The sequence below is a fragment of the Eulemur rufifrons genome, chromosome 25 (genome assembly GCF_041146395.1).
Source record: "Eulemur rufifrons isolate Redbay chromosome 25, OSU_ERuf_1, whole genome shotgun sequence".
Taxonomy (NCBI): Eukaryota; Metazoa; Chordata; class Mammalia; order Primates; family Lemuridae; genus Eulemur; species Eulemur rufifrons.
In genome coordinates, this window is record NC_091007.1 from 1,697,453 (window position 1) to 1,715,066 (window position 17,614).

The following is a 17,614-nucleotide window of genomic DNA, read 5'->3' on the forward strand; positions in this document are numbered from 1 at the left end:
AGTGAGTGCCATGGCATCAGCCTAGCTCACAGCAACCTCAAACTCCTGGGCTCAAGCAATCCTACTGCCTCAGCCTCCAGAGTAGCTGGGAATACAGGCATGCGCCACCATGCCTGGCTAATTTTTTTTCTATATATATTTTAGTTGGCCAGATAATTTCTTTCTATTTTTTAGTAGAGATGGGGTCTCGCTCTTGCTCAGGCTGGTCTTGAACTCCTGACCTGGAGCGATCCACCCACCTCGGCCTCCCAGAGTGCTAGGATTACAGGCGTGAGCCACCGCGCCCGGCCTAGAAATGTTTAGATGCACAAATAGGTACCCCTGTGTCCCAGCTGCCGCCAGCATCGGCGCAGGAACGTGCTGTGCAGGTGTGTGGCCTGGCTGTAAGTGCGCGCTCGGATGCGGGCACAGCACAGCCCCGTCGTGAAGCCCCGCGTGGCTGCACTTGCTCCTCTTCCTAAAACGTCTAAAATTGACACACATGTACAGCATGCTTAATAAGGGAATCCGGAGGGCTGGAAATCACACCTGGGCCCAACCTGTACATACCATCAATGCCAACATTTTGTGTGTTTCAGACTTACAAGAGCTTCATTATGGACATTTTCAAATATCAAAAGTATAAAAAATAATGTACCCATTGCCCAGCAGTGACCACACGAAGCCCACTCTTTCTCCTAGGCAGCAATCCTTCCCCAACTGGGAAATTCCCAGATGTCATTTCATTGCCTCGCTAAATACTTAAGCATGTATTTTGAGATGATCGGGTCAAATAAAAAATTAACAATATTCCATAATATCATCAAATATATTCAGGCTTTATTGAATGCATGCTGACATGTATAAAATATGACACTCTATGAACATTTATAAAGTAGAGATTTCCCTATTATTTCAAACTCTTTGTAAACATTTTTAATGGCAGCAAATCATCATAGTTTATAACATTCCTCCTAATTATTTCATTATTAAAAATAACGCTGTAATAAATATATTTCTACAAAATGCATCTTGTGAATTTGAGATAATTTAGAAATAGATTTTTTACATTGGAACTATTGGAGCAACTGGTAGGGAAGATTTTTAAAGATTGTTTTCTTTTACATAAATATTGCCAGCTTGCTTGTCAAAAGTCTTGTACTAACAAACCCTCTTGCTAGCATTGTGTTAGAGGACTCATTTTACTGCATTCTGGGCCAGAAATGAATTTTAAAATTTGAAAAGAGATTTGTTCATTTGATATCTTTAAAAGAACTCTTTCTCATTACATATATATATGTGTTACGAAATATTTCAAACACACTTCGAAGTATTGTGGTAAATACAGTGGACGTCCATATGTCTGCCACCTAGTCTTATCAAATCTTAACACATTTGCTAAATATTTTCTTCAGATAACTTTCAGAAGAAAGAAAACATTACAGATAAAAGCCCCTTTGTAGTCCTGCATTTTTCTCTTCCCTTCTCTTCCATTCTCTCACCGATTATCTTTCTTGAAAGTGGTACCTATTCTCATGCATTTCTAGGCTTTTCTTCCATGTATATAGCCATGCACAATAGACAATATGGTTTTACATCTTCAAAAATTCATATGAATAGCACCATACAGTTCCTAACTGAGCGTCCTTAACTCAAAAATCTGAAATCTGAAATGCTCCAAAATCTGAAACTTTTTGAGCACTGACTTGTTGCCACAAATGGAAAATTCCACACCTGACATCATGTGATGGGTCGCAGTCCAAACACAGGTGCACAACACACAGCTAATTCGGCATCCCCAAGGGAAAAAAAAGACCCTCCCAGCCCCCTTCAGCTGCGATAGAGCTTTTCCGCACATACCCATGCAAGCATTGATATTAATGCAACCCTTAGACATTTAAATTTCACCAGTTTTACGTGCATTCATGTGTATGTGTGTGTGTGTGTGTGTGTTTGGTTCTATGCAATTTTGTCATATGCATAGAAGGGTGTGGCACCTCTACAGTCAAGATACAGAACAGTTGTCACACAAATATCCCCCGTGATGTCCTTTTTGTTGTTGTTGTTGTTTTTTTAAACAACTCCTGGAAGATCAGAGTAACCCTGCCCTTTTATAGCTGCACCTGTCTGCCCCTTCCCCCTCTCCCGAAGTCCTGGCAACCGCTGAGTGCTCTCCAACTGTAATTTTGTCATTTCAAGAATGTTATGTAATGAAATCATTCAGTATATAGTCTTTGGAGGTCAGCTCTTTCCCTTAGTATGAGAGATTCATTCAAGCTGTTGCATGTATAGACAGTTCGTTCCTTTCTGTGAGTGTATCAATGTAGCCTTTTAGAATGTACGAATCTGCCATGCAGGTGTGTTTGTTTCCTAGGGCTGCCCTAACAGAAGTACCCAAAACTGCCTGGCTTAAAACTTCAGAGATGTGTCTTCCCATAGCTCTGGAAGGCTGAAATCAAGCTGTCAGCAGGGCCCTGTTTTCTCTGACGTCTCTAGCGGAGCAGGCTTCTTGGCGTTTGCAGGAAACCCTTGGCATTCCTTAGCCTGCAGGAGCCACACTCCAGCCACTCGGCCGTCTCCTCCCTGTGTCTCTCTGCAAGTTCTCCCTCGTTCTCCCTCCATGCCTGTTCGTGTCCAGATGTCCTCTCCTTACAAGGACAACAGTCGTATTGGATTAGGGCTCATCCTAATGACCTCATTTTAACTTGATTACCTCCGTAAAGACTCTCTTTCCAAATAAGGTCACATTCTGAGGGCTGGGCAGGGGTGAGGACTTCAACATATATTTTTGGATGGACACATTTCAACCCATAATAATATGGTAACTTTATTTTTGAGAACGAAGTCCAACATCTATTTTCTCAGACCAAAGGAAGTGAGTGGCCTTCCAAACAGCTGGCGTCCTTAGGCAGAATGTCCACCATTCAGGGGAGACCCAGATGAGAGTCTGTTTTGGGGCTCCTCTCAGGGGACCCTGTACAGAGATGGGCATTTGCTCAGCAGTCGGCACTCAGAGCAGAGCTGGGCTTGAGAACCAGGCCTAGTAGCAGGGTCTTCAGCACAGGCGGTCGTGGGCAGCTTGTAGACAGAGGACCCTCAGAGCTGGGGAGGGGCCAGGCCAAGGGTCAGAGATGTCAGATTGGGCCACCAACAAGAGGAATGAGACAGCCAGACAACTGTAGCTCAAGACTAGTGGATCTCTCTCTCTCTCTCTTTCTCTCTTTTTTTAAGAGATGGGATCTTGCTATGTTGCCCAGGCTGGCCTCCAACTCTTGGCCTCAAGCAATTCTCCTGCCTTGGCCTGCCAAAGTGCTGGGATTATAGGCGTGAGTCACCACACCTTATCTAAATTTTTAAATTGAGATATAATTGATATGACACACAAATCATCATTTAAAAGTGAGCAATTCTGTCTTTTAGCATATCAGTGCTGCAACCATCCCCACTAGCTCATTCCAGAATATTTCCATCACCCCCAAGAGACACCTCGTACCTGTTAGCAGTCGCTTCCAACCTCCCTCCCCGCCCCACCAGCCCCTGGTAACCTCTGACCTGCTTCGCATCTGTATGGATTTGCCTGCGCTGAATATTTCATGTACGTGGAATCACACACGATGTCCTTTAGTCTCCGGCCTTTTCCGTGCGGTATAATGTTTTCAAGACTCATCTGTGTCATAGCACGTGTCAGGGCTTCATTCCTCTTGATGACTGAATAAAATTCCACTGCGTGAGTGTCCCATGACTTGTCTATTCATGCACCAGTTGGTGGATATTTGGGTTGTTTCCACTCTCTGGCTGTTATGAATAATACTGCTATACACATTCACACACAAGCTCCGATGTGGCCATACGTTTTCAGTGCTCTCGGGCACGTTCCCAGGGGTGGGCTGGTTGGGAGAGGTGGGAATTCTCAGATTCTTGAAGGCCAGAAAGAAGACTTGGGGGGCCTCAGAGGAGCCGGGCGCAGCTGATTCTCAGTCTGGGGGTGAGGATGCTGGTGCGTACCCCACATGAGTAGCACACTTGGCCTTGGGAGCTGCTGATTTAGGAACTGAGGTGAGATAGAATCTGTAGTGGTCCAGATAAGGGGATCCAGCTGCCTGACTGCACCTAAAATAAGGTGGAGAAGATGAAAGAAAATGAGTCCACTCGCACAAGGGGTTTTGCGTACGAACGGAAAAAAAAAAAATGTTGGATGTAGAGAAAGGAATTGCTTTTTAAGACTCAAGTATTAAAAAAATCACATTTCCTCATTTTTATAAATCATATCATATATAGATCTGAGCTTCCACTTGTCAAAATCAACAAAAATCTGACACTATTCTTCCCTCCACCTCCTGCTGTGGCAAATGGTTCTCTTCCCTGCCCGGGGGCTGCACCAGGACCCCGGACACAGGACAAGTAGAGGAGGTGGCCAGGGGCCTGGGGGGTCATCTTGCTCGCTGCTGAGATGATCTTTAACCAGCCCCACCTCTTCCTCTGGCCCCGGCACAGCCACCTGTCTCCTTCCTAGGCACTCTACCCCCTTTCCAGATGCTTTTTGCACTTCATTTCGTCTTCACAGACAATCGAGGCAGATCATCCCAATTAGCCTGGGGTTTCCTCCAAAAACCTCATATTTGGGTCAGCCTCCCTGGCAGCCTGCATTCAAATAAACAAATCAACACCAAACAAATAAACAATCTGTGAACTGCATCCCTGGGGCGAGATAACCTCAAATTCTAGAACACAAAAGCTTGCCCGCTACAGCGGGTGGGTGGGTGGGGAGGTTGGGAAGTACCCTTCAACTTTTTCCCTGTGATGAGTCTTTGGAAGCAAAAATTCCCAAGAGACCAATCCATTTCTTCTTTTTTTTTTTTTTTTCTATTTTTTCTGTTTTTAATTTTTAATTTTTTTAAATGTCAGAATATTATGGGGGTACGACCATTTAGGTCACACATGTTGCCTTTGTACCACCCTAGTCAGAGCGCCAAGCATGCCCATCCCCCACACAATCCACTTCTAATAACTCACCCAATTATATGAATTCGGAGCCTCGTCACCGTTATTAATCACTTTTGCAGCTGGAAAAATTAAGTTATGAAAAGGCTTTTGAATTTTAAATATTTGAACATGTCAGAGCAGAGTGAGTTTAACAGCTATGTTCAAGTTTTATTGTTTTTGAACTTAAAGTTGTTTTGAAATTTTACTTTTTGACTTTGAAAGCATATTCGCTCCAGTTTTGTATTTTATTGGCTAGAAGTGAGAGGACGATGCTGGAAACCACATGGAGAAAACAGCAGCTTTGCACAATTGTCGAACTCTTCGATTCTTCAAGAACAGCTGAATTATATCTACCACTCACTTGCCAGAAGCTTCTCTTTCTTTTCTATCTGTTATTTCTGTAATATCTCGCACCTCAGGCAGGAGCCCTGTGAATATCTGTTTAAAAAAAACAAAACTTTTTTTTTTTTTTTAGAGACAAGGTCTCACTGTGTTGCCCAGGCTGGAGTACAGTGGCCCAATCATAGCTCACTGCAGCCTTGAACTCCTGGGCTCAAGTGATCCTCCTGCCACAGCCTCCCAGGTAGCTGGGACTACCTGCATGTGCCACCGAGCCTGACTAATTTTTCTTATTTTTTTGGTAGAGACTGGGGTCTTGCTATGTTGCCCAGGCTTATCTTGAACATCTGGCCTTAAGCGATCCTCCTGCCTTGGCCTCCCACATAGCTGAGACTACAGGCATGAGCCACCATGCCCAGTGAATATCTGCTTTTCAGCATGACCTATTGTGACAATTATGAGATAGACAGGTTTTCATATTTATATATGCTATATGCCTGTGTGTGCATATACATCTCTATATCTGTCTGCATATGTCTATCTCCAGATGGGTTCCTTTGGGCAAGTTACTAACTTCTCTGTGCCTTAATTTCCTCATCTGTGAAGTGGCAATAATAGGACCTGCACCATAGGGTGTCTGTGCGATCAAGTGAGTTAATAAAAACATTTGAACAGTGCCTACCATGGAGTAAACTTCCAGTAAGTATTGATATGTAAGACACAATAGAGAATATGTAATATGCTGCCCTTTGTAAACTACCTAAGATGATCGTGCACACAGTCGTCAGCTGAAGATGTTAAGAATGTTAAGTTCAAGTGAGGAGTTGAAGACGTTCGGAGAAATATTATCTGTTATTCTAAACAGAGCCATCTGTCCAGGCAGGACGCCAGAGAGAAGGCGGGGGCCTCGGGGACAGATGGCGAAGAGAGGAGCTCCACCCTTCCTGGACGTCCCAACGGCTGGGACCAGTGCTCTTCCCAGAGCGAGACCTCGCCTAGCTAAGATGGTGACACCGCAGAGCAAACCAACGCCCCAGGGTGAAGTGGCTTTGTGTCCCCTCCGGGCCTGCCAGTCCACCAGGAGCACCCCTGCTGCGTCACCTCCCCTGCATACCTCTCCCCACCCGGCTCTTCGCGCCCCTCACAGGGGACTGTCCAACTCTTCCCTTCCGTCCTTGTCCTCTGTCCTGGTAAGGAGAGCTTGGGAGTGGACGAAAATCTCTAGAGAGCCTCCTGCCTTCACCTTTGTTTTTTGGTTCATCTCTTAATAATCTCAGGATAAAACAAAGGGAGAAAGTGAAAGAAACTTAGGGTTTAAAAAAATGTCAAGATGTATCTGGGAATCTTACACCCAAATGCCCACAGGGGCCAGCCTGTGAGGGCGGGGGTCTGCGGCCAGAGGGGGTGGGCTGCATGCCCCCGGGAGTGTCAGGGAGAAGGGCTGGTTCTGCTACGGCAAGATTTTTAGCTTATGAAGAGGCTTTGAAAATATAGGTCCTTGTGTGAAACCTCCCGGTTTGCAAATAGTGTTGATCATTTTAGGAAAAATATCGAAATACTGTACAAGTCATATAAAGTCAATCCGTCGTCTTTGCAACATCTGTTAATAACACATAATAATCTTTTAATCCAGGCAGATGGTAGAAGCGTTTCTATTCCTCTACCATGTTAGAAATTAGAAACATTTAATTTACTGAAATAAGTTCAGTTCATAAATTTTACTGTATTTTATTTTCATTATTATTTATTTGTGTATTTATTTTAATTTTGTTTGTCCACCCCATCCTCCCCCATTAATTTTTTTTTAAATTGACAAATAAAATTTGTATCTATTTATTGTGTACAACATGTAGCTTTGAATTATGTGTACATTGTAGAATGGCTAAATAGAGCTAATTAATATACATATTATTTCACATACTTTTCTTTTTGTGGTGAGAATGCTTAAAATCTACCCTCAGCAATTTTCAAGAATATAACATGTTGTTAGTAACTATAGTCACCGTGTTGTAGGATAGATTCCTTGAACTCAATCCTCCTGTGTAACTGAAATTTTGTATCCCTTGACCAACGTCTGTGCCTCCCTCCTTCCTTGCCCCTTGGTCCCTGGTAACCACCATTCTACTCTCCACTTCTCTGAGTTCATGGTTCACGAATTTAAAAATATGACCGGCCGGGCGCAGTGGCTCACGCCTGTAATCCTAGCACTCTGGGAGGCCGAGGTGGGCGGATCGTTTGAGCTCAGGAGTTCGAGACCAGCCTGAGCAAGAGCAAGACCCCATCTCTACTAAACATAGAAAGAAATTATATGGACAGCTAAAAATATATATAGAAAAAATTAGCCGGGCATGGTGGTGCATGCCTGTAGTCCCAGCCACTCGGGAGGCTGAGGCAGGAGGCTCGCTTGAGCCCAGGAGTTTGAGGTTGCTGTGAGCTAGGCTGACACCACGGCACTCACTCTAGCCCGGGCAACAGAGTGAGACTCTGTCTCAAAAAAAAAAAAAAAAAAAAAAATATGACCAATCACAGTAGGTGGCCAATGACCTACTAAAACATTTTACAAAAAGCTTTTGCATATATGCGCTTTTCTTCAGAGAGGACTCACAGCACCCATTAGCTTTTTCAAAAGGGTCCTTGACCTAAAATGTTAAGAATAAACTGTCTACAAGATGTGACACTTTATAGATGTTGCAATTTTTTAAATGTAAGAATTTATAAATTTTTGAGTTGAAACATGAACTGTTCATGAACTTAAAACCATTTTATATATCTCTTGGGTTAGAATAATTTCTGTCTCTGTTTTTTTCCCCCAAATAATTTCTCCAGCTGTGTCACAAACAATGTGTTAAAAAGAATTTATTTATTTATTTATTTATTTTTAAATTTTTTAAATTTTTTTTTTTTTTGAGACAGAGTCTCTCTCACTCTGTTGCGCAGGTTAGAGTGCCGTGGCGTCAGCCTTGCTCACAGCAACCTCAAACTCCTGGGCTCAAGCGATCCTCCTGCCTCAGCCTCCCGAGTAGCTGGGACTACAGGCATGCGCCACCATGCCCAGTTAATTTTTTCTGTATATATTTTTAGTTGTCCATATAATTTCTTTCTATTTTTAGTAGAGACAGGGTTTCACTCTTGCTCAGGCTGGTCTCGGACCCCTGAGCTCACATAATCCATCCGCCTTGGCCTCCCAGAGTGCTAGGATTACAGGAGTGAGCCACCGCGCCCGGCCTTATTTATGTATTTTTTTAATTTTAAATAGGGATATCCTAGAAATTGCAGAGGAGGGAGCAGTTTCAAGACTGAAGCAGCTCTCCATCCAGAGGTAGAAAAATGAAAGAATGAAATGGTCCCCTCATGGGGGAGAAAAGTGACTTCTCCCCATGTGAAGGCAAAGAAAAGTGTCCCCGTGCGGGCCACCAAATGTTAGGGTGGAAAAGCCTACTAGGTGCTCATGGCGCAGGTGGAGAAAGATTTCTCACACAGAAATTGAGATATAAAAGTAAAAAAGGTTTATTTTATCTTCTTAAGAGAGAGAGAGAGAGGGGGAAAGCAGGGATGGGTGGGTGGGGGAGAGAGCAGGGAGGTCCCTGGCATCCTAAGGAGAGAGAAGGGGGTGCCAGCCGTAAACAGGCTTCTCCAGTGAAATTGTTTTGAAAATAAATAATCAACAGCAGGTTTTAAATCTGGCATTCTGGTAGCACGGGGAGGCTCAGGAAGCAACATTGTCACATACTTAAAAGATGGTTCATGTATTCCAGGCACTCTCTGCACATGTTCTCCCCGAACCAATAGACAAGTTTTGTTCACTGACGCGAAATACATTTGGAAACAAGAGATGTGCTTTACGTCTTGTGACTTCATTTAAGTAGCCTTAAAAGGAGGCAATGTGCCTTCCTCACTCCTCCCTTCTCCTTGTTGGTTGAGGAGCACACGGGAGGACGGAGCTCCAGCAGCCATGTTGGACCACGAGGACTCGTGACAGTGGAAGCCACATGCTACCCACAGAGGAGAAACGGGTGGAAAGAGGGAGGGTCCCTGACAACAGGAGGACCAGACCAGCCTGGACTGTCTCCCTTCGAGCTTCTTGAATGGGAAAGAGAAATAAACATCTGTCTCGTTTGTCATTGTTATTTTTGGTTTTTCTCTTACTGCGACTAAAGTTTATCCTAACAACACACCTTAAAAGAGAAACTACATTCTTGATAGGTTGGGATTTTTTTTTCCTTATAAACCTCTTTTTTATTAGCTATGGTGTTTTCATTTTCCTGATGGAAGAAAAAAATATAGTATATTCTTATTTTCCTGATGGAAGAAAAAATATATAGTATATTCTTATTTTCATCAATTTTAACATATTTGAAAACCTATCCCCACATCTTTGTTACATTTTAGTGATTTAAAATAAATTTCATTATATGACATTTATATAGAACATATGATGTATTTTGAAAGAGAGAGAAAGCTGTTATTATTATACATGAACTTAATAATCAGATTTATAATAGAAAGAACATCTGTAAAGTTATAAAGTATATATGATTGTTCTAATTATTCTATCTTTAAAAACATATTCATATTGGCCATTTCTTCATTTAACCCGGTGAATCTGATTTTAGGGGGAAATTCCAGCTAGTCATGCTATCTATCTGGCCTAACTGACACATTTTTATGATTTAGGTATCTGAACAAATATCTGGTCTGTAACATCCAATTTCCAGATCAGATCTTAGCGGCTTTTGAAAGACATTCTCTTATTGGCTGGATATAGTTGCTCAATCACCGGTACTCCGTAACGTAGGTGCATTCATACATGAAGCCCTCCGACTTTTCCATCATTTCTACAGAGCTGTGTTTATCTCCAGGTTTTCTGAAGCAGGAAAAAAACTCACATTTATGAGCAAGAACCGGCTACATAATTTGCAAGACCCAGTGCAGAATGAAAATATGAGGTAGCTTGTTAAAAATTAATAAAATTTCCACATGGCAACAGTAGAATATTAAACCACATCTGTGACACGAGGGGGTCTGAGTCTTTCCAACTTTTGAGCAGCAAAACCCCCTTTTCAAAGGACATCTTCCTGGGATGCCCAGACCAGCAGAGCACAGACAGAAGCTCTGGCCGAGTAGGAATGGGGTCTGGGGAGCAGTTTGCCACCCACTGGAGGGCGGGCAGAGGGGCTGGAGTCGCCCCTGGTCCATCTGCGTGGACGGCCACGGCAGGTGAAAGCTGGGAGCTTCCCTCCCCAGCTGGGCAGGCGCCGCGGGTAAAATCCAGCTAGTTAGACAAATACTCTCCCCTGAGGGTTAGCCTCGCTCACCAGAACAGAATGCTCTTGGCAGATCTCAAAATCGTTTCTTTTTTCCTCCCCCTGCCGAAAGCACTAGGGGATTTCTCTCTGTCTTCCCTGCGAGGTCCTTGGTGAGCTCTTGGAGGTCCTTACGAACTTGTGGGGACCCCTGAGACGGGGCTCCCCTGGGGTTCTGGTCTCTCAGCAGTGCCTGCACCCAGCCTGTCGGTTAGTTTACGCTCTCCTGCCCGAGACTGGCTCCAGAGGCGGGTTTTGCTCCCCGGCCTCCGTTCCAGGAAGTTGTGATCTGTCTGTGTGCACCTGTCTGTCACTCCACTTCCCGCAGGGCAGTTTGCCCTGTGATCTCACTTCTCCCACAGATCGAAGGAGGGTTGTTGCTTTTTTAGTGTATTCGAGTTTCCAACCCGCAGCAGACTGAATTGATTATGAGGACGGCACGTTGGGGACCAGCCAACAAACCCGGCCCTCGTGTGAAAGGCACTGGTGGTAATTCACGATTTAGCTGAAAGAGCTGCGGCAGTTAAAACCCAGAACCAGCTCCAGACGGCTCTGGGAACGTACCAGAAACGGTGTGTTTCCCGGAAGCTGTGCCAAGTTTCTGTTCTCACTAGAATACTGAATTCGAGTCTTCAGTGAACTTTAGGGATATGCTAATTTTAGCTTTTGAGAATAAAAGTTCAGCGTCTCTTAATAACTTGCTTACTATGAATAGAATACTAGTAAGTTGGTCACTATAGAAACTTCAGGAGGGTCCTCCCGACCCTCCACTGTGGGCTGAGGACCCTTCTCCGAGAATCACGAGTGAGACCAGCAATATTCAAATATTTTGGTCCCAGGATCTCTTTTTTAAAATTGAGATGAATTCATATAACCTACAATTAACCACTATAAAGTATACAGTTGAGTGGCTTTTAGTGCATACACAGCCTTGCATCATTACCGCCCCTCTCTAGTTTCAATACTTTATCACCCCAGAAAAACACCCTGTACCCGTTAGGTGATCACTCGCCTCAGTCCCTGGCAGCCGCTAATCTGCTTTCTGTGTCTGTGGAGTAGCCTATTCTAGATATTTCACATTAAGTAACCACACAATGTGTGACCTTTGGTGCCTGACCTCTCCCGCTTAGCATGATGTTTCTGAGGCTTCTCCACGTTGTAGCACGCATCAGCGCTTCATGCCTTCCCACGGTCCACATCCCCGTGTGAATACGCCACAGTTGGGTGTCCGCTCACTAGCTGATGAATATTTGGGTTGTTTCTGCCTTTTGGCAATTACGAGTAATGCGGTTACAAACCTGTGTTCAAGGTTCTGCGTGGTCATCTGTTTCATCTACATACACCTAGGAGCAGAATTGCTGCGTCACATGGTAACTTGACGTTTATCTTTTTGAGGAGCTGCCAATCTCTGTTCTGCATAATGGGGGCACCATTTTATGTTCCCACCAACAGCGCGTGAGCGTTTCTTAAAGTCATCTCAGGGCGTATGAAATGATATCTAATCGTGGCTTTGATCTGCATTTCTGAAATGACAAATTCAGATGTTGATATGGCTGTGCTAACTGGCCAGGTGTCGGGACTACTTTACATTATTAAAAATGATTAAAACTGTTCAAAGCTGTTGAAGATCCCAAAGGGCTTTTGTTTACATAGATAATATCTAGCAATATTTACCATATTTAGCAATTAAAGCCAAGAAATTTAAAAAATGTCATTTATTAATCCTGTTATAAACAATAGTCATAAATTCGTTCTATGTTAACCACAGAGTGATGATATCACATATCAAATAGCTTCTGGAAAATTCTACCATACACTTGAGAGAGAAGGAGAGAGAAAAAGGTAAATAACATCTTAGTATTATCATGAAAAAAAAAATGTGATCTCATAAACCCCCCACCCACCCAAAGTGAGTAATAATAATTCAATTCATGTTACTCAAGTAAGAATTAAAAAAATATTTTTTTTTCTGGTCTGAGATTCTTCTCAACTTTATTCAGAAAACATGTGCTTGAGGGGGTCGGGGAAGTATGGTTTGTACTCGTTTGGGCACAGAAAAGACAGAAAGTGGCTCTTTCCTCTGAATCTCGACCCTGCTGAAAACTGCCCGTGAGTTCTCCTAACACTTTCCTGCCCTTTCAGAAACGAACACCGGCCGATAGTTTAAACTGCTCGTTCGTCTCCTTCAGCATGTGTTGCTGTTAAACTGAAACATCTGCGATCACTGGTTAGGGAGGGGAGATCGTACTAGGAAAGTCGGACAAGGACGTGCCCTGAAGTCGCCGCTCGTGATGCTGAGTTTTCAGCAGGAGCTGAGGGTGGGCAGAGCCACAACACAGCCATTCTCAAAGCAGGACGCTTGCGACAGCACCATCAGCATCATCTGGGAACTTGCTAGAAATGTAGATTCTCTGGCTCCTTCCCACACCTGCGGACTCAAACTCTGGCGGGCCCAGCAGTCAGGATTTCACAAGACCCCCGGGGGATTCCGACTGGCTGAGCCTTTGGTAGCGCTGGAGCTCGACTGGTCTGTGCCCCTTTCCAAGGTGACGTCCTATCAGTGTGACCTCCCTCCAGCCTCCCTCTTCACTTCCTTCTTCTTTCTTTCCTTTCTTCCATAAACATTGACCGTATAAATTTGTTTTCAGTGTTTTTAGGCCCTTATTGGGACAGGCACACATTTGCGCATCGTGTGTCTACCTGTAAACATCAAACCAGTGCAGGCCGAATTCAGAGCATCATTTACAGCAATCCCAAAGAAACGAACTCTTACAGAGGCCTATCGGTAATGTACAGGTAAACCTTTCTGATTAAGTAAAAGTCGTCACCCGGGACTTAGTTTATCCTTCTGTTCCCGAGATTGACTCAAGGGCTTGGCTGTCCCGTTTTGGTGTCACCCACAGATCATTCTGCCATGGCCTCTGTTCTTCCTCGGAAATTCAAAACTGGAAGCTCAGTAGAGAAGGCTGGCTTGGAGGATTGAGCCAAAGACGGAAAGATACCTAGTTACCAGCCCAGAGTTCTCGCAGGAGGTGCATTCAGCAATGTGATCGGGAGAGTGAGCCGTCGGCTGGGAGAGGCTCCACCTGGACGAGGCCCAGTCCAGTAAGGTAGGGAGTGAATGTGCACGGTGGGCGTCTGTTTACATTAGTGCTGGGGCTTTACTTGGGATTCCTCCATGGGGAAGTTGGGATGAAATTAACATAAAGCCACTTCTCTTTATACTGTATAAAGTGTGGAGAGCTCCATGCCACTCAAACTTTCATGACCACATCTACATGACAATAAGGCAGAGTTCTGACTGTTTCTCCCTTTTCTTTCAAAGACCTTGGACCTGCTGTTTAGAAGCAGGTGGAGCTCACTCTGTGATAGCGCAGAGGTGGCTTAGCGATGGGGCTGCCGTTGCCCGGTGTCCTGTGATGTGACGTGATGTCAGAGCATTCTAAAACCCACGAGGCCACAAGAGATGCCTCTCGGGCGAGTGTTGAACTTCATTGATTTTGCTTGTGCTTCGTGACTTCTGTGGGTTGGCTGTTCTTGGCTTCTTAGCAGGAAGTTCTTGTTCTCTTGGTTTTCTAGATTGTTCTTCGACTCTTCCTCCTGTCGGTGACATAACAACACCAAGTGTAATACAACACCAAGAAAAATAGGGTCCCCACCTAAATCAACAAGAGCAGAGCACTCAACTTTAGTCCCAGAGGATCCACTAATTCTTAAATCCACCCCAGGCTACTGGTACCTTCCCGCATGCTGAAATCTGACCACAAGGTCTCTCCTTCCCTCCAGAGGCCAAGACTGGCCGCCCAAGCCCAGCCGCAGCTCTGTGGTTCTTAGCCCACGGAAGACCTCCCACCTCCCTGCTGGCCCCAAGGCGGTTAGGGGTGGGCAGTGAACTAAGGGACAGGCTCTGCTTTGGCTCATCCCCGACAGGGTGTATTACTTGAGATCCTCGCTTTCTTACTTATTTACTTTTCAGGCAGAGTCTCACTCTGTCACCCACGCGTAAGTGCAGTGGCGTCAGCCTAGCTCACAGCAATCTCAAACTCCTGGGCTTAAGCAATCCTCCTGCTTCAGCCTCCCGAGTAGATGGGACTACAGGTGTGCATCACCATGCCCAGCTAATTTTTCTATTTTTAGTAGAGACGGGATCTCACTCTTGGTTAGGCTGGTCTTGAACTCCTGAGCTCAAGCGATCCTCCTGCCTCGGCCTCCCAGAGTGCTAGGATTGCAGGCATGAGCCACCGCACCAGGCTGAGAGCCTCACTTTAAATTCCATTCTAGGATATAGTGATTACAGGGTCCCAGTATCAACACACAGGGACCCCTGGGAATTGTAAATGACAATAAAAATCTCAGGACCCCTACACTCCTTGTGCCAGCCTGGAGGCTGAGTCACAGTAACACCCTCTTCCAGATGAGTGTCTGTTACTTCACAGCTTTGTGTCAAACCTTCTACCTTAGCCAGACCCCTGCCCCCACCAGGCGAAAGTCCCCGGGCATCTCTGCTGCCTCCACAGATCGTTCACAAGTAAACTCTTTCCTGGCTGCAAACCTCTCTGGACGCACATCCTCCCACAGACAGGGCATTCAGGTGTGGAATCCAAGGCTAGCTCCTAAACCTGAAGTCTGTTTGATTCCACACTGACGATTACAAGCTTATCTTCCCAGGTGCAGAAGAGACCCTCTTTCCACTTGCTTTCCCCCTTTCAGGAAACCTGTGAGTGCTGAACCTCCTGAAAACCTCTTCGAAAGAAAGAAAGAAAGAAAACCGATGCTTCTGTGGCTTGAGTTTTTCCCAGACGCACCCTGAAGCTGGCTTAACAAACCTCGAGTGATGGGGACTCTTGTCTCGGTCACTCGTTTGGTATCAGAGTCATGCCTGACTCACCCGTCTTCCTTAAACCTCACTTCTGCTCAGCCAACAGATCTTGCCAATTTGACCTCCTTTACGTATTTCTTGATTCTTTTTCTCCTTTTTAACTTATATGCCCTGACCTCCTTCACGCTTTCATCATCTCCTCTGTGGATTTGTTCCATCGTAATGCGGTCAAACTGCCACCACTATTATCCAGTTTACACCCGGCCTCGACGCTGTAGCCCAACCATTTGAGTGATTGTGCCACCATCTGCCTCCTAAGGAAAACGTTCTGGGGTTCTCAGTGGCCCTCAGAACAAGGCCCAACTCCCCAGCCTGCCCCAATCTTCCAGATCTTCCATGACTACGGCATGGCATCAGGGTCACCATTGCCCCTGGGCATTTCACACTCAGTTGTTCAGAACTGCCTGGTGTCTCCCAAACACAGGTGATCATGCCACGTCACTCCCCGTACCCTCCTCCACCTGGCCTTCTGCACTCAGGCACCATCAACTCTAAGGCCGCCTTTGAACCCCCACACCGGGTCCTCTCTCTTTGCTCTTCTCACACCCCAATCTTAGGCTTTAACAAAGTTCATTTAAAGTTAGAATTTTTTTCTCTTCTCCGCCACTAGTCTGCAGGCTGCTGAGAGCAGGACCATGATGTGTTCATCTCTGGGCACCTAAATGACACTTAGAAAATGTTCTATAATTTTTTTTAAAACTCTATGGAAGACAATAGCTGTGGACCAGGAATAGTAATAGCAGCTGATGTGCTAAGTGATTTGCATGAACTGAAACTCCTAGTTTCTACAGAACTTTCTGAGATGATGGAAATTGTTGTACCTCTGGTTTCTGGCAAGGTGGTCACACGTGGCTATGCAACCAGGGAACTGAAGCTTTAGTTGTATTTCATGTATTTAAGTTTCTACTTCAACAGCCACGGGCGGCTCGTGGCCACTGCACTGGGCAAGGTGGTCTTAGACCCTTCCCCGTCCTTCCTTCGCTCACGGGAATGTCTGGTTCTTTCCTATTAACTCTTTGCTCGGTGCTCGCCTGCAGCAAGGTGTGCTGGTAACGAGTAACAGGCAGCTCTCTGCAGATGCCTATTTCCGTGGTCTGTTCTCCCAGTGGCCCAGTTTCCAGTTACCGACACGACATCACTGAACACTAAGCTGGGGAGGGAATGCGTGGCGGCCGCCGTCAATGGGATTTCCACCTCGCACGCAACAGATCGAAATAACCCTGAGAACTGAGATAGTGGCAAAACGTAGCAAAATAATTAGGAAGTGATTAGTTTTTAGTATTTATTGCCCTTGCTTTTAATACAATTTATTGCATTGTAAGTTTAGGGACTTTAATTTTTAATAATGGCTGTGCTTAAAAAAATCAGTTTGCAAAATTCCTGAAACTCTAACCATTAGCTCTCAACGCCCAGGGTGAGTCTGTTGTGTCACACCGTTGGCTCCTAGTCATTGCCCAAAAAACAAAACAAAACAACACACACACAAAAGCCCCAAAACAAATCTCTCTTTGGCTGGGATGTGGTTATCTTTTGGTAATTCAAATGTAGGATTTCTGCTGCCACAAGAGGGCACCACGAGATGGTATCGATTCTAGGAAGGAGGATTTTGGACAAACTCGTTGATGAGAGGGGTCATTGCAAGATTTATGTTTGAGTCCCCTGCCCCACGATCGTAATTCTGGGGGACCTTGTGGGAACGTAGTTCTTTGTTTCACACCATAAACACTGAGCCATTACCACTCTCCAATAGCCTCGTCCTCTGTGTCCGATGGCTTTTGCCCTTCAAGCTACCGAATGAACAATCCTTGCTAGGGATTAAGTCTTGCGAGGTCTTCAGCCTGAGGAAGGAGAGGCCCCCACAAGGACTGGGCACCTGCAATGTGTCAAGCATTTTGCATATTTCATCCCATGTGAGGCTAAAGTGACACCTCGCACATCAGCTGACGCCTCGCAGACATCGGTGGACAGTCAGGTATGTGAGTAATTCCTGCTACAGGAGCCCTGCAGGGTTTACCATTTGCATTGCAATAATTGGCACTTTCTAATAATGCACATGAGGAACATTAGGAGTATATCGTAGGCCTGATGGCCATTACAAGAAGGGAAGAGATCTGGTTTGTCTTCTCTCTGG

The 17,614-nt window shown here is 45.0% G+C and overlaps 1 protein-coding gene across 1 annotated transcript in view; it reads right to left on the reverse strand.

Moving 5' to 3' along the window:
- Positions 1-14,179: 14,179 nt before the first annotated feature.
- Positions 14,180-17,614, reverse strand: part of IL2RA (interleukin 2 receptor subunit alpha) — a 29,868-nt gene continuing 26,433 nt past the window's right edge. The window contains exon 8 of the mRNA XM_069458858.1: positions 14,180-14,204. Coding sequence (XP_069314959.1) covers positions 14,180-14,204 — 25 coding nt within the window. The remainder of the gene's footprint in view (positions 14,205-17,614) is intronic.